The sequence below is a fragment of the Ruditapes philippinarum genome, unplaced genomic scaffold (assembly GCF_026571515.1).
Source record: "Ruditapes philippinarum isolate M1 unplaced genomic scaffold, ASM2657151v2 ctg67_1_1_1_1, whole genome shotgun sequence".
NCBI classification, from domain to species: domain Eukaryota; kingdom Metazoa; phylum Mollusca; class Bivalvia; order Venerida; family Veneridae; genus Ruditapes; species Ruditapes philippinarum.
In genome coordinates, this window is record NW_026859561.1 from 122,003 (window position 1) to 149,716 (window position 27,714).

A 27,714-nucleotide genomic window follows, 5' to 3' on the forward strand; every position below is an offset into this window, starting at 1 on the left:
CAAACCCATTATGTTGGTTTTGTCATGACGCGGCGCAAATATGATTTATGTAACCTATATAGCTTCTTTGATCTTTTCTCTTTTATATAGCATAGCCGTTTCAAAACAATAAATCTCAGTAATGATAAATGGATAACTTGAAGCTTGAAGCTATCGTAAAGCATGTACTAATTGTGTTTCCGTACATCTGTATCATTTCTAAAACAAGAATTTTAGACTGTTCTAGAATATGTCATTATTATTCACTAGTGACTTCTCCACAATGTCGATTGGTTTGATATATGTAAAAATGTCATTTGAATTTACTAGAGGTAAAAAGGGTACATTGTGTTTCGAGTTATTGGAAACAACGGATTGTGATTTTGAATCTGTTTAAGGTTATGTATACACATCATCGGAATCTGTTGGAATTTGTCACTAACTGAATAATGGTACATACACTCTTTTCATCCATCCAATGTATAGATTAAATGGCAGTGTAAGGAAACTGTATGTATTCGGTTTGAAAATTTCTCAAATCAATTTTTGGACATTGTTATATTTTATCGTTGTCACTTGATTTCAATTGTTTCATAGACATAAAAATGCATGTAAAATCATGTATCAATATATCTGATTCACAAATTTTTACTATTTTGTACAAGTATTGTTATCACAGGTATTTAGTGTAAAAAAAGCTAAACAAATGGAATATAATGTATATAAAATATTTTATTATCCAATACGTACAGGTCTTCAATGATTTTTATCTCATCGTGGTTTTTAATTTTCTAATAACATCATTCTTTTAAAAAGTTACTTACACATACCAGTGCCGTTTCAGAAAAAAACTCTGTCAAACCGGGTCTGCATCATATTTCTTTTTTCCGTATTAAGCCCCCCCCCCCTTTATATTTGGATCGAGTGTTAGAGGTATGGACGGAAGCCGTGCTGTCATTAACATAATTGAAACAAGTCTGAAACAATTACATTTTTCAGTAATAAGCTTCAATTGTACTCCAGGAGTTTAACAGATCTCTAAAAAATATAAACGATAGCAGAAGTGTCCTTTGATACATTCATATCCAAATCGATATTGATTCAATCTAAATACCTTTTACAATATATTTGATTTAATAGAAATACTATATGACAAGATTCGTGATTCAGACACCACATATCGGGTCCATTTGTTGCAGAAGAAAATGTCTTCTGTTATTTTTAGCATTCAGTTAAAATCAACGGTTATCTATCCATTTGAGGAAACACGAATTATTGAACATACATTAATAGATGGGTACATCCTGTGTTTTCTTGTCAAAAACGACATAATAACCTGTAAGTTATAAGAAAGCAAAATGACAATTGAACACTGGATAGAAAAACGCCATATGAATTAAGATATACTTTGTATGTTAAGTGTAAATCAGAAACAAATCAAAGACACTTGATGTGTGGAGCTTAAAACGCCTTTAAAATCCAAATAAAATGTACATTTGTCAATCCCAGCACATGTACAGATCATATATATCAGAAAATCTTAACATAAGCCGTTTTGAAAAAAAATTCATATTTCAACGTCTATAATAATACACAAGATAAAAATGTTCGCCGGAAAAAATCCGCACACCTACCGTCAACATCACCATGTATTTTATTCCATTTCCAATATTTTTTACATAATCCTTTGGTCCATCGACACAGAAGATACATTTCTTCACGATGATGGTCAATTTTAAACTTCAACGGTATTATAAACAACGCAACAGCCGAAATAATTATCAAGATTTTATCAATTTTACTCCATTTACAAAATCTTTCGATAATGTCAAACGTCGCCCCAGCTTTGTCGTGTACAAATACGCCCCGCTTTGAATTATGGGAACCAACATATTACCGAATTGCTCCGTCCATAGCCGACCGGTTCCCATCTTCAAAGCGGAGCGCATTTTGCACACGGCAAAGCTTGGGAGCCACGTTTGAATTTATCTTGCTGTTTTTTTTTATATATGATCAGAACATGCGTTGGGATTTACAAATCTACATTTTATTTGGATTTTAAAGGCGTTTTAAGCTCCACAACCCAAGTGTCTGTGAAACAAATGTGAGAAAATGACACAGGTCAATCTTTGGCCATGTATTCAGCCTTTCACGCGTAATGAGAAAATCAACGTCGGTGATTTCAATTGTAACTGTAAAAACACAATCCTCAATAATCAAAACGTTAGTTATCAGTTATAAGAATGCTGTTTCAATACATTTATTGTTATGGTGTCAATATTATTTAAAATTCTTCGAAATACACTTCGAGACAGTCGTGTGTCACTTCATACAATGTGTCATTTCAATGGGATGGAAACTTAAAGAAGTGAGGTATGGTAATAATGATGTGATTTGTTTATTGTCATGCGACCTATTGTACATTAAAGAATGAACTTTAAATTTTACCGTGTCATGTAACCATAATCGTTTGTTAATTTTTAATTCATAATGCTATGGTAAATTTAAAAGGTTGTCGATCGAGACTAATATTATAGTTGTCCACCACTCCCTTTCACTATCGACCCCAATTCCATACTGTTCTATATTTTTTTTCACGGTTCATCTAAATATAGTGTACCTTTATTTGTTTTCCTCATCCAAACGGAGCCCCCGCCCCCAAGAGAATCGGCGGATACTTATTACATTATGTGTTATAGAAAAGTTGTTTTAATCAACAACTGGTTTACAGTAGGACTGTTAGAAAATTGTTTTTTAATTCAAATGCATGTAACATGAAACTGGTAAATTATTCTTACTATATAGATAACAATTACCTTTTTATATACATTATTGTGAAAAGAGAGATAACTCTCTCATTTTGTCGGTTTACCTTATATCATGAAAATAGACCCATTTCTCTAAACTCTGGTGCTTTTGATATACAACTTGTGTGGTGTAGGATTTTTTTAACAACATTGTATCAAAAATATAATGATCAATACCAAGACAAATCATTGAGATGCCGATATTGAATTTTGATCACATTTATATTTACACAGCTTGTTGATTAAATGTAGCAAATATAGATTTTTGTTCACATGACGTTAAATTCTAAACATTGCAATCAATTTGAAATTCATCGTGTTACACCTAGAAAATTAAACATTGTTTCAACGTACGTCAGAACGTTTTAGCATGAAAACAGTAATTGTTTCAAATCAAACTTGAATCAAATTATTCCGTGAATCTGTGAAAATATTGTATAATAATTAATCAATGTACAATTATAACGATGTAACAGTTATTATTTGAGGAAAACTCTAAGTGACATCATTTCGTTATGTCAAGTAGTAATCCCCTGTGCAACTACGCCCAAAACCCTTCAAATAAAGAAAAATTGAATCCCTTAAGAAAGCCAAAAACGGCAAAACTGAAAATGTTGCAGGCTCGGTTTGATAGAGAAATTTGATTGATTAAAACCGCGAGTTTTGGATTTTCAAACCCCCGATAAACTGCATATCTTTTCGATCAAAGCTCCGTACCTAACTCACTAAAAATGTTTTTTTTTAAACTGTCATTTCAAAATTTGTATAAATTATTGAAATGTCTAGATGTCTAGATTAACAATGAGTAGCTGCACCTTCGTTAAATATCTAATTTAAAGAATTTTGTAATCGGTTATTGTCTAAAAGCCAGTTGCTGTTTCAATAGATATTGGGGCAGTTGGTAACGTGGCGACCTGTTTTGTGTTGGTTTCTTTTGTGTTTTGTTGTTGTTTGTTTGTGTTGTTTATTACATTTAACAATTGTAATAAATGTTGTCGGTAAGTTTCATGTTTTGTTAAAAGTTTAGCATGAAAACTGTAAACAGCATCAACCAGGCGTTGATTTACTAGATTTTATCTTTATTTTTAAGGATAGTTCAAGCATCAATTCAAACATGAATTGATTGACTTACTTCAAATTTAGAATGCTCGTAAACTATAAAAATCATTTCAGGAAAGACTTCTCTATAATATTGCATGTAAAACTTGATCATATTTATATATAATTATTTTAAAGTTTAATTGATCAGCAATCCTATCTTTATTATCTCCCAATAATATAAGCTAACGACAACTAGATCAACAGATAAACGTCTATAGTTAAGATCATATAATTTGCAATTGATAAAAAATGTACTAAACTTGCAATCTTTTGTACTAAGCTTATCAAAAAGTAGAACATCAAAATTTATAGATTTTTCTGATCGTTCTGCTTTAAACGGAGCTATTTTTTTGTATGTCTTTCAGTTAAACACTGACGTTGTTGTAAGAATAAAGGATTTACATGCTATAAATAGCATATAAAATCATTCCAGTCATTCCAAATTGAATTTATTAATCCCGCTGAGGAAGAAAGATAGAAGACTCGACAAAGTCTCTCAATATATTCATTTTGTCGTCTCGTTTAATAAATTCAATTTGAAAAGACACTCATGTAACATCCTTTTACCATGTTATAGAGTATACTCATCTCTAATTAGTTTAGGGCGAAATTCTTGACATGCTTACATAGAACAATTGCATATTTGTAACAAAGGTAAGCAATATCATTCATATGCATTTAATGTATATAAAACATTAATATAATACATTTGTGTATATAGATCTATATATTTAAAGTGATGCAGTTCATATATTTTCAAAATGGTGTATCATATTATAACCAAGCAATGCTCGTTACATTGATATCGACTAATACAAGCCGTTAAGGAGTTAGATTATCTACTTCTTTTATGCTCAACGTGACATTACTTTCTGAATATTTCATAAGAACTATTTGAAATCACTATACTTTCGCCTACGACCTACGATAAACTCATTAACTTATTTTCATGGCAATATTTTCCTACAGCAATTAAACCATAAATACTAAACACAAGACATTTGCTCGGGCCTTTGTTACCTACATGGCAATTTCCAATCAATCTAATTCAGTGTTAATAGCGCCAAAGACATACTAGAGAGAAGTACCAATAACGTCATTGCGCGCGCTGGACTTGTGACGCAGCGTATCGTCTGCTAATTTTGCGCGCTTTATAATTTTTATTGCCAGAGGTTTATAAAATAGCAGTTATCGGTTAAGCAATAATAGAATTAACAGAAGTTTGTTAGGAACACGTTTGGTATTTTCTTGTTCCGGCTGAATTTTAGTTCTCATTCTACATTAATTTCAGACGATACAGACGAGCACACGCATATATATCTCGGATTCTTATTAAATATATTCATTCAATATGAAACGTTTAGTTTTATTATCCGTACTTTACATTTATTTGGAAACAGGACTTTGTATAATTGGTAAGTCAAATCTTAATTTAAAACATATTAATGGAAGACTAGATATTCATTTATTAACATGGTAATTATGTGTTTCTTTATATTCAAATTCGTTAGAATTACAAAAAAAAACAAAAAACTCTAGAAATAGGATATAATATTTAGAATTAAGAAATTTGTTTCTAAAACCAAAATATAATATAATTGTAGATAGAAATAATGGGAAAATTAAGAGGCATTCTTGTAATATTATGAAAAATGTGAGTTTTATTTAAGTTCTTATTCAAAATATTGCGGAAGAAATCAATTTTATATTCATCAAAAAATTGTTGCTGCATTTTAGCTGATGCCATACACAATGTATCAAAATAGTTTTCGACTTGACAAAGGAAGCATCGCATCCATTGAAAGTCTGAAAATCCCATCTTGTCGTAATTATGCCGTTGGTAACCCTGTCACAGCGAGTGTCTAAATCCATTAATACAAAATATGCTTACATAGTCATGTAGCAGACCGGTCTAGTCATAAAGTGCACATCGAAAGTTGATTCTGATTCTGATTTTGAAGCATAAGTTATTTGGTGTTAGAGGAAAAATTAAAAGATTTGCTTCTGATACGTATACACATATATTTTTTTATCTATTTTTTTTGTATTAACACATATATCAAATAGCATGTAATTCTGACGATCTTTACGTGAAAGAAAAAACAACTTTTCACCCATCGGCAGAATGTTTGATATTTTATACAAAATATACATGCAAGGCAAAACGACTGTAACAAATCTTCAATTACACATTATATTCTTTTGATAACATGTGTGGTTAAAATACTGTGATCCTTACTTTACTAATAATAACTTTTAATTAAAAGGAAAAGACGATGAATACAGGCCGAAACAAAAGCCTTTGATAGTTTTCAAAAATACTAAAGAAAGAAATCGTATGTACACTGTATTTAGATTATTCAGAAATATATTTTCTTAAAATAAATAAAATTGACTAGAAGAAACAATATGTAAAGTACAGAAAAATCGTAAAAATCTAGGAAATAACAATTGCAATTTCAATTTACTTTTTGGTATTTAGAAGGGAAGAAACAACGACACTAAACACAAACATTTAAAAGTAGTAACAAGATTAAAAAATTATACCGTTTTCTTCTTCAATTTATAAGTATCTTATTATTTTATATGATTCTTAATATCGGTCCTGTTTTAAAGTATCAAATCAACATATATCTTACATTCGTATTATTATCTATATAATGCTAATACTATTCATCGCTTTTGTACAAGGTTTATGGACATATTCTTAGAAATAAATAAGGTTTTAAACATGCCTCCATAAGAGTCAACTACTGATCAGACATTTATCTCAAGAACATTTATATTTTAAGTTATATTTAAATTAGCAAAAGCCAGATAAAACTTTTAAATGGGTTATGCAAAATATAATGCATGAGTTTGTGTTAAAGTATAGGTATAGAACGCACCTTAGTACGTTTAAATTACCAGATTTATGCACTTGACAACATTTAACATATCAAAGGTTCATTAGCCGTTATATAATTTAACATTTACCCTGAAGCTTCCTACATATATATTTATTTTGTATCTAATATAGTTTGGCCTAATTTAATTAATTCATGTAAATAATGAAATATAAATACATTGTAATAATTAACTTAGCAACATTTGTATATCCAGCAATTCAACTAAGAATTGAATCTCCTTACTACATTTGTTTTAATTTTTTGTACACTAAAACATATTTATTTATAATGTATAATACTTTTCTGTACATTGCATCTATTTAAAACTAAATTCAAACAATATTCCAGCTTAATATGCTTAATATAAAATGTATACGAAAGTCTGTTATACTTCATTGCTTAAAAATGCAATTCATGAATATCTGTAAGGAATAAGTTTGTTCAACTTTTTATTAAAGAAGCCTCTGATATTTTTATTTGATATGATCTTGAAAAAAAAACAAATTATACTCATCATTTGCATGATTAAATATGTAAATATGAACGCTTTATCGAGCATACCCTAGATTGATCATAGCCATTTTATATGAAATTAGATAATTATAAAACATGTTCTATCGTCGTTTCTTTTCTCTTTATCGATATTGCTTTATCTTTTACCCAAATATAATACAGAGCGTGGTAGAGACAGTCCAAATTAATCAATGTCAGAAAAAATTACACGTGTCAAATCATGGCTGTATGTTATTCTAGACAATTAAATCACAACGCAGTGTCCCAGGACATTGGTTTTACTATGTTTTCTATACTTGAAAGAAATATGAGCTCTGACAAGACAAGGGCAATATGATATTGATGCTTCCCTAGCAGTTTGTTATGTATACTAGTTGATGAAATATAGCAAATCGGCTCGCTACATCCAGTTGTTGTAATGCCGTGTTAATTGGCAATATGCATTAGCTCTGGTATCGTTTACTGATACACCATATATGAAATATAGAAAAAGCTTGATTTTATTGTGCCCGTGCAGTTATTATAGTAACACGAACAATACGTGCTAATGCCAATAAAATTATATTGTCATTTTTTGCATTGACAAAATGCCGATAACTAATAGACACCTTGCCCACTCATTGTCATGACCAGCATAAATGCAAATAGAATTATTCTTTGTTATGTCCTGTTTATTATCTTTTTCAAACAAAAGTGGGATTACTTCATGTTTAAGAAAGTTTCTATTGTCGTGATACATTCAATGTACGAATTTTACATTTATAATTTGACACGTTTGATAATTTTAATGAACACGATGTTCTACATTGGTCATGATTACCAACTTTTTTTCTTATTTTCTAAAACGTCAATGCTGTTTGAATTACATCGTGTCTTTCATTCTCCAAACAAACATAATTATTTTGCGCACAATATTTTCCCAATGAAAAAAATAAAAAAGTTATAAAGAAACCTAAAAAAAACTTCAATTCGATATTATTCATATATCTGATATTAAATTATTGTGTAACTTACAATTTCAAATGATAATTTATAATAATTTTATAGCGAACTAAATTCGCTATAAACGTTATAATATTAACAAGTTTTCCTTTTTTAGGAAAACTGAAGTAAGATTTGAAATAACGTTTACATAATTATGTGTTTCATTTACACGAATAAAAATATCTTTTACCAATTATATATATATATTATATATATTATATATATATATATATATATATATATATATATATATATATATATATATATATATATATATATATATATATATATATATATATATATATATAATATATAACATATTATATTATATAATGTATTTTCATAGATTAGTGTGTCTGTTTGCCTATATGGTTACAGTAATTCTGTATTTCTACGTTTAGAAAACATTTACGTGAAAAAAGCCTAATTTTATCTAAACCGTCAAAGCAATTGGACTATCTAAAATACTTTAAAATAGTAAGATATAATTTCATTATATGTTACCTTTTTTAGTATAATTTTCTATGCTTTTTTCCGGTTTTACTTTGTTTTTGTTTTTTATTTGTAATTCTAACAGTTGGAAATAATGATATATCACAAACAGTCTTCTTAAATTTTCGACTTAATACTCATTAGACACCTGTTGATCATTATAAGTAGAACACTAACAAAGAAGATAATGATATTAATGTAACAAAACCTACGATGTCTTTATTGCTCCGGATGACATTTCAAAACATTATTGCTCTTTACGCAGATGTGGCCAGTTCAAGTTGCTTCCATGAACAAGAAAATGTAAGCAGTTTTAACAAGACATAAATATATAGATTTTTTAGTTTCAGTAAAAAATATTCTAAGTTTATGTGAAGATAATACATCAAAAATATTATGATATTCTATAGGCAGTTTGATTTTGTTTGTGTGATGGTGTTTTTTGCATTTTGGAATATAATTTTACGTCACATATTTGACAATATAGGAAACAAAAACACATAAAACAAAAATAATCAATACTATGGAGGTTATAGTGTCATCTGAACATTTTTCAAAATTAAGAAATGATCAGTTTTACACGTGACCGCCTCTAAAGTAAAAATAGAGACAATTTCTTAATCTAATCATGCAAGAAATAATTTATTCAGATGTAGCGCTATTATTTCGACTTCATTAAAATTTGCTCTTTTTTACCGTAAATACAGAATGTATTATCATGGTCACATGCTTTTTTCACACTGCGACATATTACCCCTCTGTTAAGACAAGAGTTTTCGTGATAGAAGTGATAAAATAGCAAATTTTGACAAAATGTATTTTATTCTGAAATAATAAATAAATCACTGTAACTTTATATTAGACAGTTTGACATAATAATAACATCGTATTCTCGTATTTCTAACATATCTCTTTTGAGCACAAATAAGTTATTTATTTTATAAAAACGAAACTGTCTTTAAATTTATTAAAAATATTACAAATGGTCCTCATAACTCTATATAATTTGTGTGATATTTATTTGGCATAAAGTTGAAGTGCTAAAAGTCTGCATCATTATATTTGATTCTTGGAAACGGTTCAATATACGAACATTTTAACAACTACGTTATATAGCATTTACTATACTGGAAATTTTATTTTAGATCAGTATTTTTTCACTATTGACACTTTAAATAAAGATGACTGCTTTATATGATTTAAAACTGATTGTTAATTGAACAATTAGCATGCATTCCTCATTAAAATGTTCGTTTCATTATGCTAGGGTACACTTTAAATATAACAAACTAACTATTGCACAATCCCTAGAATTTACGGTCGTGCAGAAGATCTGTTTGATGTGTGGTAGCAAAGGTTTCAGGCGTCTGCATAATTTGTTTACTCTCGTCCTAAATTTATGGTTTTGATTCCGTGTTGCCCAATTTGTTTTGTCCAGTTAATTAATTCCCAGAATGCATTTGTTTTCTTTCATAGAAATGAATTTGTTGCAAAAGTTTTTGTTTTTGTTTCCATTAATCATGGAGCGTTATATTTCATTTATATTGTAGTAAATGTCTCTGCATTCATACAGTTTTTGTATGATGATAAAATAATAAATAAAAAGTTATTCGTGTAGATAGAGGCTGATTTTGTAATCATATATACAGCGCAAAACAGCTTCACTGATATTGTTTGACATTTCCTTATATATGTTACTAAATTTTGTACCCAATTTTGATAATGTTTAATGACAGTCATATAACGACAGCATGTATTGTTATTTCCCTAAGATAATGTGATTGAAATAGTACTTAAATAAAAGTTTAAACACAGTTTTCAGTTTTGATACAAAGATATAATTGGATTTAAGAGTAAGAAAATGAGTAATTTAACATGTTTACATGGAAAAACAGTTAAAAAGTAGAATTAGTGACATTATTTGGATTCTTCTTTTTTTTCGACCAATATCGGCATTTTTTAATGATTTTTTTTCTTAATATCCCCGGTATTTTAAGCACTTCAATTAGTTGTAAAAGTTAAAGGAAACCATATTAACCATTTTCCTGTTTGCGGCAACTGCATTTAATAATCTGACCATGGCAGACCAAAATCATAGTTGGCGATGTTCGTTTGTTACTAAGTGTGACTGAATTGTTTTGTCGAAATTGCAGAATATTAAGGTTTAAAGTTTTGAGAGAAAAAAACATCACTTTAGCACGATGTATAAAGCACACAATCTGCCTTTATTATCTATCCAACAAAACAAGTGTTGAGTCAAAACCTTTCCTGTTTACAACACCTTTTTAATTTAAATGAAATAAATTTGCGAAAATAATATATATATGATGAATATCGATACTAGCTTTTCATGCATAGATAAAAAGAAAGTATATATAATTTCATATAAATGTATTTATATCTATAAGTATTACGGTATCACACAGTCAGTTATTTTAGTTTATTGTTGTTTTCCTACATGTACGACTGCATTTTATGCAGTTTTGGAACGCATAAAAAGAACATATGAAGCGCTTTCCTGTAATTTTTTGCGTGTGTGTCTTAATGAAATTATGATCATAGTCTTTCAAAATTCAACACTACAGTCGGAAATAAAATACCTGTATATATTTCATTTGAAGGTAATATGAAGAAATGTATACTAGACACAGTAAACTACTTCTCATCAAACACTGCTTTTCTTTAAAAGTTTTCCATTACTTACGATTTCAAATCTTATATGGAATTTGCATATGACACACTTTTAAGATTTGAATTAGTTTTTTTCTTTTACGTTATAATTGAAATATCTTATAAGCTGATTTAGTGTAACGAATACTTTGATCACTATAATTTTGGCATTTAAATGGGAATCATTTGAATCAAATACTGATCACAATAACAAGGTGCTACTCCAAGGTTTTTTTTCTCTCTCAACATTCCATAAGGGCTTGACACTTTTCTCTACAACAACAGTTTTCAGCCGTCAGTCAGTTTTCATTTACGAGTAAAATGCACATATAATGTGCAAATTAACAAAATTAGCTTCCAAAATTAATGTTGAAATAACATGTCAAGTAAAAAAGATAAACGGTCATTGATTACAAATCTAATGTAACTTAAGGCAAATTCTCTGTACTATATCATTATTCAGCAGCTGCCAACCCAATGCAATCAGTTAATAACAAGCGAAATATAAAAAAAAATCGGCACAAATGTAACAATGCCTTGTTAGTCTCTTTTGTTCATAATCATCTTCAATAATGTAAAATCATGTGTATTAAGATGTGAAACAGAACACTCGTGATAAATAGTATTATACATTGTAGATTTGCAGCAAATTATAAGTCTTAGCACATATTTTCATGTGAATATGAATATAATTTCATAGTAGAATATGATAATAGAATAAACGGGCTGTTTTAAATGCCTTTGATTTTCGCTTTTAACATATAAAGATATATTTTGGGTTTTTTTTTCCTAATTAATATGTATTTTGAAAATGTAAAAATAATTACTTTTAAAATATGATATAAGACCAGGCTGCTTGTGTGTAAAAATGCTTGTGTTCATATTATTCTATAATATAACAAATATATCATGTCCCAGGTTCGTGATTTTCTTTTGTTTAAAAATGTACACATATCTGCGACACCTTTTTATATTCCTATGCACATTAACTTCAGAGTTTATACGACTCGTAAAGACATCGAGGTCTACATCAATTCTTACATGAATTCTAAACATATATGATATGTCTTATTCAATTCATCTGATAGTAAATTAAATAAATTTGTTTAATGGCTATCTTTATACCCTTGTACGGTCTGAAACCGGATATATCGTGCAAAAGTAATCATAGGTTTATGGTTTGTGATATCGGTTGACTGGTTATTGGGCTTATACGATATATATTGATTTCGATTAACGACAAAAATATTACTTCCAGTGTGCCATATATCTTCTTTTGTAATGTTTATGACGGCTTCATACTATAATAGGTCTTTTTTATGGTCTTTATATGAAGAATGATATTGTGTGTGGACGGTTTATTGTTTGTAAACAAAAAGATTCTTGTGATAGTTTCTTTTCCATTTTACGGAGAAACTGTTAATAACCTCAAATTAATAAGAAATCTTCTGCATTGATTAGTTTTTATATACGAACATGCTTGTTGTCAATAGCTTAACATTGTAACTTGTCAGGTTGAAAATATTATCAATTTTTGTGAAATATTATATGAAACAGAAAATCCAAACGTCAGCAAAGCTAACTATGTTTTCCAAATTCGAGAAAATATTATTTATTTTTAAATTGATGGTCAAGTTGTGATTAAAATTGTTCTTTCAATCGACACTGTAGCTGATATTTTATCTAAAAATGTTCTTCGCTGGAATATTATTTAAGTGAAATTCTACTTCTTGTTTATTTATATGATTTCAAGTTCCCATTTTTTGAGTTATGTTTCTTGGAAAAGTTTCATTGCCTACATATCTCTTAAATAAATTATCAAAATTCGTGTTTGTATTTTCAGTTTTATTTTAACAGTTTGTTTAAGGTGACTTACATTGCTTGTTTTTGTCATACAGGACAGAACTGTTTCCTGTCAGTGTGTATTGTTTTTATCATAGGACAAAAACACTTGATGTTACAAACATCAAAGTGCATGTTTTATTATTACGAAGCATTTCCCTGACTTAAAACTAATGCTTCGTGCAAAATGCATGCATAGTAAATCTAATATCTTAAAATGCTATGATTTTGCTAAAACATTTATCGAATAAGCTTTACATAACTGATACAACATGGAAATAGCCTAAGATATTTTACTGGAAGCAAACACTTGTCACACGCCAAATTAATGTTAAAATAATCTTATTCAGTATTTCTTTTTGTATCAGTTATTTTATTAAGTATTTGATAGAAATGATAAACATGAAAACAAGTCTATAACTCTGGAATGACCTTTTGGTGTCAAGTGCCTACTCAAAGCTCAAAATAGTTGGATACGAGTTAGTTAGACGGTTTATACGTTATCCGACACATACAATACATATATTGCTACCACCTACAATACATATATTGCTACCTCGGGATAAGAAACAGTGTCCTTGATTTAGATATTAGTCCGGCAAAAACGGATATAACCCCGCTACTGTTCAAATGAAATATGAACGAACATAATCTTAATGGTTAGTATACATCTTGGGAACAAGTATCGTATGTATCTAACGAAAATAGAGCTGAACAAGAGCACTAATTATTTGGAATAATGATAGGGAAAACAATCGATCGCACTCATTTAGAACATAAAGACTCAAAATTCAATAATTATATATATGATTCCTTTGCCTTTTCTATTATTTTTTTTTTAAATTTTGGAAAAGAAAAGATTGTGCTGGTTGATGACGTAACCGATATTTGTAAGGATTTTATTAAAACAAAGTGTTGTTGTTAATTTTTCTATTCTAAGGATTTTGATTTAACACTTCACTACACGCTAATTCAATATGATAAAGTTCCTAATGCATTTGTATATAATCAGGCTTAAAATGTGTAAAGTTATATATCTTCTTTGTTACAAATGAGTTTTTTTATTTTGAAAGAAAATGCATATTTCCTTCCAATATATCTGTTTGATAGAAATACGTTTGTACAAGAGCAAAAAGCGTATACACAAAATTAGTTGGAAAATGTTGTAACACTTTGATACATAGCAGTTTTATATTTTCTCCCGGATACTTTTGTTCTCTCTACGTATGCTAAATGACATTGGCAGTCTATGTTACAACTGCTTTATGACTCGATCATTTCAGAAATACCCTATTTAACTATTTATAAATTTTATTTAAAAGTCATTACATAAATCTTCTTACCCTTCACAACACATGGACCAAAATTATATATAATATAAACAAGATGAGACTGTACGCATGTTGCGTGTCTTTTCAGCCATTTTAAGGAAAACAAAAGTTTGACTTCTGTTCATATGACATCATCAGGAAATACGTGTATGACTTAAATACAAAACCATTCACGTCAAAACCAAAATGTCATTGTCCCATTTATTTATTCGGTGAGTTAAATCTACTGGAATCTATGACATTTCATTTGACATCTTATATACGAGATCATCGGAAAACAAAACAAATGTACTCGGATAAAGAAAAACATCCATTGGTTTCAATGAATTTCGTGATCTTAACATTTATTCAGGTTTTATGATTATGCACATATCAATAAAATAATAAAACTTTAGCAGGTGACATCAATAACAAGCAATATTATTTGTAAATAATGGTCAATGTACTTGTCATGTTATAAGTATTGCAAAATCAAAGTATGTCATTCACGAAAACGTTTTTTCTTTAAGTCTTTTAGCTGATTATTGTCAGCTTATTATCATTGTTATAAAAGGATAGCAAAATTTCTTTTAATAACTTAAATCTAGCCAAATGCATTCATATTAGCAAGTTGCATTACTTTATCTGAACGTTTCTCTATCAAACGACGAATTTATACATTCACATTTTACTTAATATATCCTTCTTATTGAAAATGTTAAATGACCAAACGGTTGATAATTTGTTTTAACTTTTGACATTTTGACAGATTTTTTTCTTTTAAAACAGAATCATCTACTCTTTTGTATTTATTTGAATAAAATTTGCAAATTAATATTTCATGCTGAAAATCGCATTTGCCAAGCATTTACCTCATTTCTTTTCCAATTATTTCAGCTTCAATCATTTTGATAATTACATATCAATGTATTTGGGTTGTAATGAACTTCCGTTTGACTGCTAATATACGACAGGCGGTGTAAATTATTTTATGTTTATTAATGAGTGAAAACACTTTACCGGCATACATGTCCATGACATTTCTTAAAAGTCTATGATATAACATTTCATATAAATTAAGTTTTTTTTAACTTAGTGATAATTTTGTCTATTACTTTCATCAATATGTGAGAAGATATACAGACCACTTTTGAGTGCATGATCCGTTTTAATAGGATATGATTAACATGACAACACCCTATGTACAATTTGTTCAATATAAATAACTGTACATCAGATGTTTTGCATGTAATTCATTCGGATTAAATCTGCTTTAATTCAACATCCTCTCAGAACCGGATGAGAGAATAAGCTTAAAGTTTAGATCATGAGCGCTAGTTTTTTCAAACATATTTGTCTTAAGATTGTTCTTGTAATGCGGAATAATAGGATTACGTAGGGGTTTAAGTTGTTTGTTTAGCTTTTGGCGGGAAATACAATCAAGTTTCGTGTTTCTTCTTGTTAAAGATACTTGTAATTAAGTACAACAAAGCTGTTGTGCTAAATCCTACATTAGTAGAGGTCAGTTGTCGAAATTTCGGAAAGCTTAGTTTGTCTTAATTTCTTTTCAGGACAAGACTTGCAACACTTCGCATTTACATTCAAATGTCCAAATGTATTAGTGTAAAAATAACAGTGGACGCTATTTATGTACATATTTGTTTAACAATTAGTTAATTAGTGTTAAGGCGCCACGTTGTGTTAAGATTATTTTGCACGCTGATGATTGTAAAACAAAAAAGATAAAGACATTGATTAATTGATAAGAATTGATAAGAAACACATTAATAATTAATATTTCATATACAAAAGACTGATAGGGAGTGTTATAAATCAATGTAACACATTAATGAAACCAGAATAGGTGAAGTGTACTTTCAATTAAAAATACTTTTTACAAGATAGTACGTTTTTTCATAACAAAATACAGTAAACATAGCTGTTCTAGATAGCAAAATGCAAAACAAAAAATATAATAATTTGACTATTTGACATTTTTACATTCATTTTACATTGCATACATTTGGATAGGTTTACTCACAAAAATAAATATGCATTTATTATGCTATACATGACTAAGTTTCAGCACGTGATCGTCAGATATATTTATAAATTGGACATTACAGAACGATTATTCGAGATATGTCAATTTGAATGTACAGTCAACGACAAAAGCCGTTGACCATATAACTATCTCATTGATATCTGTGGGGAGGTGTGTCTGTTTTTATTTCAAATTTTTTAGTTATATTTCTTATTTTTTAAATATACTGTAGCTACTGAAAATAAAAAAAAAGATACTGCATGCTTTACATTGGCTAATCGTGATGTGTATATAATCTATACGTACGGCTGCAGTCGAATTATGAATTAATTTCAAAGTTGTTGTTTTGTTGCTGCTGTTGTTTTCGCTAAAAAAAGAAGTTGGTATTATTATAAATTAGTAATAAAGATTTGTGGCTGGATATTTGGCCGTAAATTAACAGTTATTTGAAATATATACAAGCAAATTTTTATATAGGACCCTACAACCAGTCAAACATCTTTATCACTAATAATATAACTCGTTTTAAAATGTGACATATTTGGAGAAGTACATTACCAATGGAAACATTTAGGACTCGTTGGAACAATATAATTTTCGAGCTGTATTATCTTTCAAATATATATCCCTGCTGTACAGTTCAATATAGAATACAATGCAATATGCTTATGGCCACGCAAGCAAACTAACTAATATATAAGAAGTTTACGATTAGTTCATAATTCACATAATTATAAGTAGGAAACAAAAACAAATCTTCTTACATTTCTTTTACATTTATGTGGTTTTAAGAAAGATTGCTTTTAAAGTATAATTATAAAGTAATCGGAAATGAAATTCTACTACACAATTTAATATTGTCCATTCTTTCTTTATTAAACTTTATAGAAATATATACATTACAAGGCCGATTATAGATTGCAAAAGACTTTATTTTTGTGATTCAGTCTAACAGTATAAAGTTTATGACAACAATTCTGTTTTATGACACACGTATTAAGATAGTATCTACTCGGGTTAATAAGATCATTCGTCTATGGTATCGTTTGTACACAGAACAAAACAATGTTGTATCGATATACCCTGGGGTACTATGCAGCGGTAGAGTCGATCCATCAGCTATTGTTTGAAACTTAAAACAGAAGCTTGTTTCATTGTATGAGTAACAACAATATCTAGTATTCTGTTTAGTGCACTCTGTGTATTTTGATGGAAGGTTTTCTACTAATGAATTCAAATGGAAACAATTAATAATTTGCACATATTGACTGTAACAGAGCTCCTTAAACTCTGAGGTTCTTGTCTTGTACTTTATATTTATTAAAAAAACTGTTGAGTTGAATAGATATGTAATTGCTTTATTGTCGCATCGAAGTTTTTGTTGGGAAAGGTTTTTGATTCCACAAGATTTAAATGTGTAAATTGTGTTTAAAAATTTGGATCGATGGAAATATAACATATAATAATGATTTACGTCACTATGATGACCACTGACAAATTACATAGATATCTAGATCTTCTTACCTTTCACATAATGCCTATCTAAATATTATTTCATCTAGTTAGGATGTTCAAACAAGGTTATCTTTTATTAAAAAAATAAATAAGAATAAGAATAAAGCCACTATATACAAATATAGTAAAGCGGTTTAAAAAGTATACAGGTGAAAAAAAATCAAAGTTTTTTTCTTGAAACGGATGTGTCATACTACTGATGTTTATGATACCATATGTTAATATTGAACTTTTTTAGCCTTTTATTTAAGAAAAAGAGGTATTATTGATATTTTAAATCATGCGAGGTTACAAAGTCAAGGTATATCTAGAAGGCGAAATTGAAAGAAAAAGCTTGTTTGATTTAGTCTGTTTGTGAGCGGCATTTGTTACCGTCACCGTCCATGCTTCCTTGTGACGACTTTTGAGTTTAAGCAGACTCACATGTGTACACAACACATGGAATTAAACTTAAAATTCATTAACATTGTTATGTCTATAGGTTGTAAAAGTGTTTTAATTTTAAGAATTATAAGCTTAATGAAAGCCTGATGAATTATAAGGCATAGTTAAACAGCTACTAAATTAAACATATTAAATAAAATCTTTTTACATTTACACTGACGCAGATGACATTTTCTATATTGTAAAAGGCTAGCAAATCAGAACTAGCAATTATAAGAAAACATAACTAAATCGATCCTGGGGTCGCGTGCAATACTAATATAGATTACATTTACGACTTCCTCTAATGTCATTAATCTAATCCAAACGTTTTCTACAATGAACATTTTTCTGACATTTACGATTTGATATTCTGTTTATCTTAAGAAATATTAGTACATAAAAGGTATTAAATAATCGGGAATTCATAAAACTACCAATTATTTCAGATTGGAATATTTCATACAAAGTTCTAACAAAATTGGTAATAATCCCATGAGGCCATTTACTTTGATACAAATAAATATGAAGATTATTAGCTTCTATTTATTGGGCTAGATGAAATACATTTTTATAAATCTCTGGAATAGAACGTTCGATTATAATCATCCCATTCTAATGAAATGCAATTGATGATACAAATGGAAATAAAACTGATAAATTGAAGCTCGCTAGGAATTCCCTCTTTTGAATTAAATGTTACCAGATTTCGGCTCTCTAATTATTAGTTTACAAAACGAGTTACATTGAAAAGCGCAGTTATATCACTTTATCAATGCCAAATTGAATACCTAATAATGATAACGAATAGAAAATATTTCTTGACAAAAATGTCAAAGATCATGTTTGAAAATTTGGTCAAATTGAACGTGCATAAAAATACTTTTGTAATTTAATGTAAATTTCTGTAATAAGAAGAGAGGAGATACGAGAAAAGTGCAATGTGCGCACTTGTCTTGAAGCTATTTATGTACAAATTAAGTCATAGTATTGCAGTACTTTAAACCAAGAAGCATTATTCACATAAAAGTTTAAACAAGACAAATGATAAGTCACTGTATTTTCCTTTAATCTGGTAGGCGTGTCTATTAACACATATATCTACATATCAATATAACAGTACAAATGAAAGAAAACTTTTAACTTCAAAATAATTTTAAGTTAAAGCGCGATGTTCGAGAAACTTACATGAAGCAGCTTAATATATAATTATGCTAATATGTTTTCTTAGATATACATGCTATTAGTATATTAATGTTTTACTTTAATCCAATATCACTTTGGCTTGTCAGTTTTTGTTCCATTAGATTTCAATAAACATCGGGAAAATGTGTAAAATACATATATCCAGATGATAAAAATCTACAATTAGACAGGCAGTAGCCATCGAGGTGGGCATTGTTGAGAAATATAGGTAAAAGTGACGACCAGCGGTCTAATTAGTTTAAGATAAATAAATCAATCAAGTTATATTGCAGAACCCCGCGGGGTTTTTTATTTGTTATTTCTATTTTTATTTTCATTCAATAGTTCTGTAAACATTTGGAGAGACGCATTGAAGTTTTAGTGGCACCGCTTAAGAAAACATATTTGAGGATGTTACTTTGTTCTTAATTGCTCCGTAATCGTATTTCATCCTTATCACAACAAACATGTTAACTTCTGTATAAAACTTAACAACATTTTTTGGTCAAACTTCAAACTAAATACTGATTGAATAGCCGACAGTATAGACCATGATAAGAAAACGCGAATCGTGGAAATGCGGGCAGATTTTGGTCTGCACAAGTCGCATTAGTATAATCTGTTGACGCCATCAGAGTAGGGAATAATGATTAATTGAGCTTTAAATCCGTGTTGTGTGACCAAGTTTGTATCAAGTTGAGCTATTTTTGAATATATTAATATCAACGTAAGAAACATTTTTTTATCTAAACATATTACGTTATTGACTATGATGTACATCTTTAAGACCTTTTTCCGCTGTACTATATCACACTCAATAGATCATCTCACCTCCTCAATAAAATTGTCAAATAGGAAACAGATATGACATTTGTGTATTGATAATTTTGTTGAATGTTCAATTAATAGAGTCGTAAATCAAAGCATTTGCCTGCTAAAAGACATATCGTTGCAAACAATCTTGATATGTGAGGGTACAAGTATTTCATTAGGATGGTTTCATCACGAATGTCAATAAAACTAGACAAGATTGTTGCAAATTTTAAAAATATCAGAATATCTTTACTTAATAAAAAACCCACTGACTATGAGTTATTTGAGTTCATTGTTAGACAATGTAAAGTACAGCTGTCAATAATATGTGTAATAATTGTCGGTTTGACAAATCTATTGACAACGTTATTAAAGGCTTATTAGCTTACTATCCTAGTAGTTTAAGTCGACATCCATCTCTCAGTGTTTCATTTAAGAAATAACATCGGTCTGAGTCGAGTTTTGTGGCTAATTTATACTGGTTTAAAGTGTTAATTTGTTCCAAACATATATCATGAAAACCGTTGCGTAGAAAAAACAAAGAGGTGTTAACTAAGAAATTAACACAATTCTTTTGCAATTCCACAATGACCGCTAAAAGACTGTAAGGGAGAAAGCTAATGCTACCTTTCCAGTGGAGATTGCCTAATTTGCCGTCTGCAACATTTAGCACCCTTTTTTCAAAGATGTAAAACATGGAAGAAACATTAAGACAATATCGGTTTTATTTCAAGTAAAAGCATTTCTTCCGGTTTTGTTTTACCAATTTCAAACAAAAAATAAATAAATATGTTTAACATACAGTATTTGTCAACACCACCGGTGCTTGGTAAACGCGCGCGTTTATTGTGGCGTGTTTGAAAATGACGCCATTCCGGTTACTTCTTATAAATACTCATTATTTATTACATCCATTAAAAGGGGGTCGAGGTCAAGTTAGAAAGTCACTGCATTTATATGATGTAACAGTGAATATCAGTAAATATTTTATAAATGCTGCATCTTTTTATATTACGTATTAAAAGAATAGTAAATTTACATGTAGTTCACTGTTATGTCAACTACAGTTGAAATAATAACTAATATATTTTATACTTACCACTGCAATATTAAAACTTTAATAAGCCAATAAACAAACGTCGTAAAAATAGGTGTTCATCACTTCTCTGTTTTAAACATTGTTTTAGACCAAACTAAAATTTATATAAAATGCATTTGTCTCTGTTTTTCTATAAATATATCATTTAGCTATATTGCAAAGGCTAGTTAACTACCCTTCATTTTTTGGAAACTATCTGTGTGCACATGCTCACTTTTCATCTAACAACTACATACTGAAAAGGTATTGTGTGTTCCCGTTGATTCATGTCTAAATCAAGCAGGTGTTTTGTATTAATAATGACAAAATTATTTGTATACAACAAATATGAAATTAAGAAAGTTATTTTTAATCAAGTGGTGTTAGTAAATTAAAATATGTATAGCTTATAACTATGAACAAACGACGATTTTCTGTTCATGCGTTGCTTATGCATAACTAGTTATTATTCAGAAGTCTTACTGTAACTACTATGTATTTACTAGAAAGTTCTCACAATAAAATAACCCTTATTTTTGGAGAAGAATACAGATTGCCATAACATAAAATACATTTCATTTCTTAAAGCTAAATATGGGTTTGGGGAGTATAATCAAGCATATAATATCATAAAATGAGATGGTTGGTGAATATATGAATGAGAAAGCAATGCTTTAACATTAGTCTCTTAACAAGAGGGCTTTTCTTGATGTTCTTGAATTGTAACAAAAGGCATTGGCGGTGCTTGAAAGACCAGTCGTGTAATCAACCTTACGATCGCGTGCTGACCACTCCAATACATTTCTCAACGTCATTTATATAAAGCTCAACATGTAATTACATCTACAGAAACTATATCGTACGAACCCAGCAGAGTTTGTTTAGATTAGTTTTTAAATAGATTAAGGTATAGATTTATTTCTTGTAAGATGACGTAGATGGTACTGAAAAGAATATAAACACGAACGTTTATGACAAAAAACACATGTGTTTTATTGCGGATTTTTTTTTTTTTTTGGTTACAAAAATTACACATGATGATTAAACTTTAAGAGGAATTCAACGTATGGTATTCCAGAAAAGAAGTTAAAACAAGTAAAAATGGTTGTTATATAAAATTACAATAAATAAAAAAATCCTTCCGATAGACCTTTCCGGAAAAAAAATAAAAACAATTTTCAAATATTATGCAATTTATTTCATAACTTGGTAACGCTAGTAGAAAAGTTAATTTAGACTTTCAAAATCAAACTTAAAATCACATCGGCTAAGGGTTGCAAAAAAAAAATTTACAACTTGAAGGCCTTTTCAGGATGTTTATGATGCGTAAGAGATCAACTTAATGTTTGTCATTTTCTTTTAACCATTATAATGTACAGTTATACTTTTAAAGTGGCATTATGCTCATTATTTCACTTTTCAATTGAGCTGAATCAGCTTTAAAATCAAAAGCTTGACCTTTATAATAGTAATTCAACAATGATCATGATTGATATTATTACAAGTGTTCAGGAAAAAAATAAGCTATCTTAAATACACGTATGAAAAATGATTTCCCAACTCTTTTTACCAAAATGGACGATACCGATAAATTATGAAGGCTATTGAAAGGAATGTCATTGAGTTATGTGGTTTATTTATTATTTTTGAATATAAAAAGAAAAACATAAAACGATTATGGAAAAATGGAAAGTTATTTTGACTTTCACTTTGATGGGCATAGTCTCACCTTAACGCTATTATGCAAAAAAACAAACAAACAAAAAAAAACTAAAACCAAAAAATACCGTTATTATGCAAAAAAAAGCAGGACAGAATTGAAGAATTGAACACGTTGAAGACTCGATATGATATATGAGACTGTTCTGAATTAATACATTAAAACTAAATGATTAAGCATGCATGTACATTGAAAGGTTATACTAATTTTCTGAAATCACGCATGTCAATGTGAAGATTGGTCGTGTTATTATAATCTAACTAACTACATGTATATGCTTTCAATTAATAAGCGGACATGGCTTAGTCTAGTCCGGATATTTTCTTTTAATTTAAATCCCAGTAGTGTAGATTAATTCAATACAATTACATGAGCATATAAATCTTGCCTATTAACATTTGCTTGCTATATTGTCGTTACAGAATGGATGTTTTTCGCATATGTAATTTGTTTCAGAAACAATTATCTGCAGCGAATCTGTACATTATCATAGTTTGATTGATTAAGATCATGCCCATTGTAGTCACCATCCATTCCATAAACAACTTCAATTTATAAACCAAAACTTAAAAAATATTCATACTTGTCTTTTTTTAGATGTAATGTAATGGCATGTACAAAAGGACAAAAAGGGGGATTTATGGATTATTACTCTATCTCGACAAGTTAATAAGAATGAATTACTGTAGTAGCAAAAGTCAGCGTATGTCATGACAAATTTAGTATTCACTTATAGTCTTGTAATTAGACGTCGACCGTCAGAGCAACGGAAACTTGTCAGAAAATAGGACTAATTGGAGACAACTTTTAAATGATTAGCCTAGAGTTTTATTGACAGGTAGAATTGACATGACGTGGCCTGATGCACAATGATTAAATATTTTGAATAAGGCCTAATTAGGAACGTTGGATGTTTTACTGATCAGATGGCAGTTATACTTTTTATAGGGAAAAAATAGTTCAGCCGATGTTCTCACACACGTACCGTTTAATAATTAATTGACAAGAACGAACAGTTTTTAAAAGGGACAAAAACAGATAGATGTATAAAAATGAAGCAAGCGCGTTCTAAAAAATAAAATAAGAATACCTTGAACTCTTATTGAAAATGTAGAAATTTTTTCATCAAAATGTCTGTATAAATATTACACAATTTACACTTACCGCGAATAAAAATATCAAAACAATGACCAGTAAAAAAGAAAAAAAAGCGGCATGCCCCCAGATTCATGTTAATTTTCATGAAAATTTTGTAAAAATGTTAATAAAGTAAAACCATTGTGAAGTGAACAAAGAAACTTAATATTTATCTATTGCAAAAGGCGCTTGCAATTCACTTATATTACCAAACATTTAAGTCAATTTTGCAAAAATACCCTTTACTACAGTAGAAATATGTTGCATGTAAATTATTATCTAAATATTTTTTCTTCCTTTTTTGCATTGGAAAAGAAAACAAAATAGGCATCTATACGGATAAAAAAATTAATATGAACGTATATAAAAAACATAAAAAGCATAATTATGAAGCTATATATCTGCTACAAAACTGATACTTCCAAAAATTAAATAAATATGTCATAAAGTGCCTTAAAAGCGAATGGCGCATACACGATATCGTTGCTAAACGGATAAAATCCTCTTGAATAGCAGAATAATATTTTGTTCCAGAACATTTTATTCTGTTTACGTACAATATCCATTTGTGTTAAATAACTAAGACATTTTATGTTACAGATCTGTCTATAATAAGGTTATGGAACCAATATATATTTTATTGTTGATAATGTTTACAATAATATTTCATAAAAATAGCTTTATTCTCTTTAAGTAACATCAAACTGTCTATATTGCGTAACAGCTTTTACTTATCAAATTATTATTCAAATCTTTTCAGAAGAAGCAAATATATCGCCGATGGATGCAAATAGTGATGAACTATCAGAAAGGTCTCTAGGACATCATACATCAATAGTAAAGAGGAACACTGCCTTTAAAAGACTACCAGCTTGGTCAGTGTATTACGGCAAACGATCAGGGGAACAAAACTATGATATTCATAAAACTGACCAATTTGACAACGATGTTAGGGATAGTTTTGACAGCATAGCAAATGATATGGTAAATGATTCAGAATCAGAGGAAGAAGGAATTTCAAAACAATGGATGATAGATTATCTTGAAAATAAAGCACAAAATAATGAAATAGATACCATAGATGCTGTGAAACGAGCGAATCTCAAACGCCTGCAACCATGGATGTCTACATATGGTAAAAGAAGCAGCGAGGTTTTAAATTCTGGCACAGGATTCGATATCGATAGGATCGAGTCAAGTTCTGAAACTGGACACAGCAATCAGAAAAGATTCAATCATTTGTCTGAAGATATATTTGATGGTAATACAGATTTTGACACCGAAGACCTTCAATCTGACAATATGTTATATTCGAAACGTTATCCAGGATGGTCAGCTAGTTATGGAAAGCGAGCTCCTTGGGGTGTTACATATGGAAAGCGAGCTCCCTGGGGTGTCACTTATGGAAAGCGAGCTCCATGGGGTGTTACTTATGGAAAGCGAGCTCCTTGGGGTGTCACTTATGGAAAGCGAGGTCCGTGGGGTGTCACTTATGGAAAGCGATCTCCGTGGGGTGTCACTTATGGAAAACGTGCTCCCTGGTCAGTAACGTACGGCAAACGAGCCCCATGGTCAGTGACATACGGGAAAAGGGCACCTTGGGCTGCAACCTATGGTAAAAGATCACAGGGCTGGAACGCTTTCTACGGAAAAAGAGCACCAATGTGGCAAGCTGTTTATGGTAAACGCAGTTCTGATGACGCGACTGTTGACAATACTGTCTCCGACATTATGGATGATACTGAAGAAACTACAAATTCTGCAGAGAAACGAGGTTCACAAGCCTGGTCAGCCTTTTACGGGAGATAATAAATTTGAAAACGTAATGTTTGAAATGCCGTAATGTACGGCTAGGAAAGGTCCAGTGATCCAGAACTTGGTTATATATGTCTGAAAGTCTTCTATTCATTCATAAATTGATTCATGGGTAAATATATTAATAACTTCTCTAAAAGTCTTAAAGAATGTTTTATTTTAACAAAACAATTTGGCAAAAATTGCTTACGTATTCAGTACATTAGATGCTTCTGCTAGTTAGCATTTAATCCTCTTTTTTGCAATGTATGAAAGATTTTAATGCAAGAAATGAAATATAAATAATAGTTTTAGTTATGTTTAAAAGTTATAAGTTTTGTGCGCAGTTGAATGTTTTCATTTTTCCAGTGTTATATTGCATGAAATATTCTGATGACAACATCCAATTTGTAGACTGTTAAAGGGTATTAATATTGTTAAAACAGAATAAATTGTGCCGGTTGCTATTTTAAAGGGTTTGAATGTATAGCAATGTTTATGTGTATGCGCCGTTCGCACTATCATAATTTTCGAAGCATATAAAGAGCTGTTTACACTATAATAAAAGATTTATTATTCTCGCAATTAGGCATTTTACTTTAGTTTCATATAATTAATATTGATACTAGCATTGTTTTCAGTGTAAGAAGGGAGCAAATATATAACTTCTTTTTATGCCCTGTTTCCAAACAAAATATAAACATTATTTACTATCATATTTTTATTTTTGTTGTTATTTTAGAAAGCTTTGTATATTAGCTGCGCAGAAATTATACATTCCAATATTTATATTTCAATAAAGTAACAACAGACGGTGTTCCTATTACATGGTTTTACTTAAATCCCTATCAATATTTGCAATATTGTAAAGAAAAATAAATAGTTTTGTTAATAAACTATTTCGTAAATCCTGCTCTCTCTTTAGTTTTGACATTCCTTTATAAAAATAATAAATACAAAGTATCTATTTAATATACATGTAAGTATATATAAAACTTAGTGTTTATTTCCTATTGTAGGCTAAGAAAACAGTTTGTTGCTAAATATAATTCAAAAGAGTTTAAAATGAGAAGCTAAAGTGTTGAAAATTAAATAAAGATCAGGCGGAAGAAATTAGTTTTCTTTCATAAATATCGACAAAGGTTGGCGTTATTCTAAACAACTGAGTATAACAAGTATAATCCGTCAGTTAAATACACAAATGCATCACAGATGAGATATTTTCCCTTGAAATTGTGTTTACAAAGAGATCGTACACCAATGCAGCACAGTGCGTTAAATGGAGTGCTGGTATTTGTTATATGCATTGTTGTGGCAACTGCATTGCTTGACGGTTCTTGTTGTTAACAGAAAAATGAATTTGAGAATAAAGATCATTTCATTCATTTGCAGATATTACATTAATTTAAATTCTTACAC

General features: G+C 29.4%; 1 protein-coding gene across 1 annotated transcript; it reads left to right on the forward strand.

Annotated features, from left to right (window-relative positions):
• The first annotated feature begins 4,973 nt into the window (after window positions 1-4,973).
• LOC132756970 (uncharacterized) lies at window positions 4,974-27,112 on the forward strand. The gene is made up of 2 exons (XM_060748113.1): window positions 4,974-5,302; window positions 25,262-27,112. Exons 1-2 carry the CDS (start codon window positions 5,239-5,241, stop codon window positions 26,308-26,310), a joined length of 1,113 nt encoding a protein of 370 aa, XP_060604096.1. The 5' UTR covers window positions 4,974-5,238; the 3' UTR covers window positions 26,311-27,112.
• Window positions 27,113-27,714: the final 602 nt, after the last annotated feature.

Coding starts and splice junctions, on each gene's coding strand:
- LOC132756970 (XM_060748113.1), top strand. CDS start 5,239: ATGAAACGTTTAGTTTTATTATCCGTACTTTACATTTATTTGGAAACA. Junction 5,303..25,261: donor AACAGGACTTTGTATAATTG/GTAAGTCAAATC, acceptor AAATCTTTTCAG/AAGAAGCAAATATATCGCCG.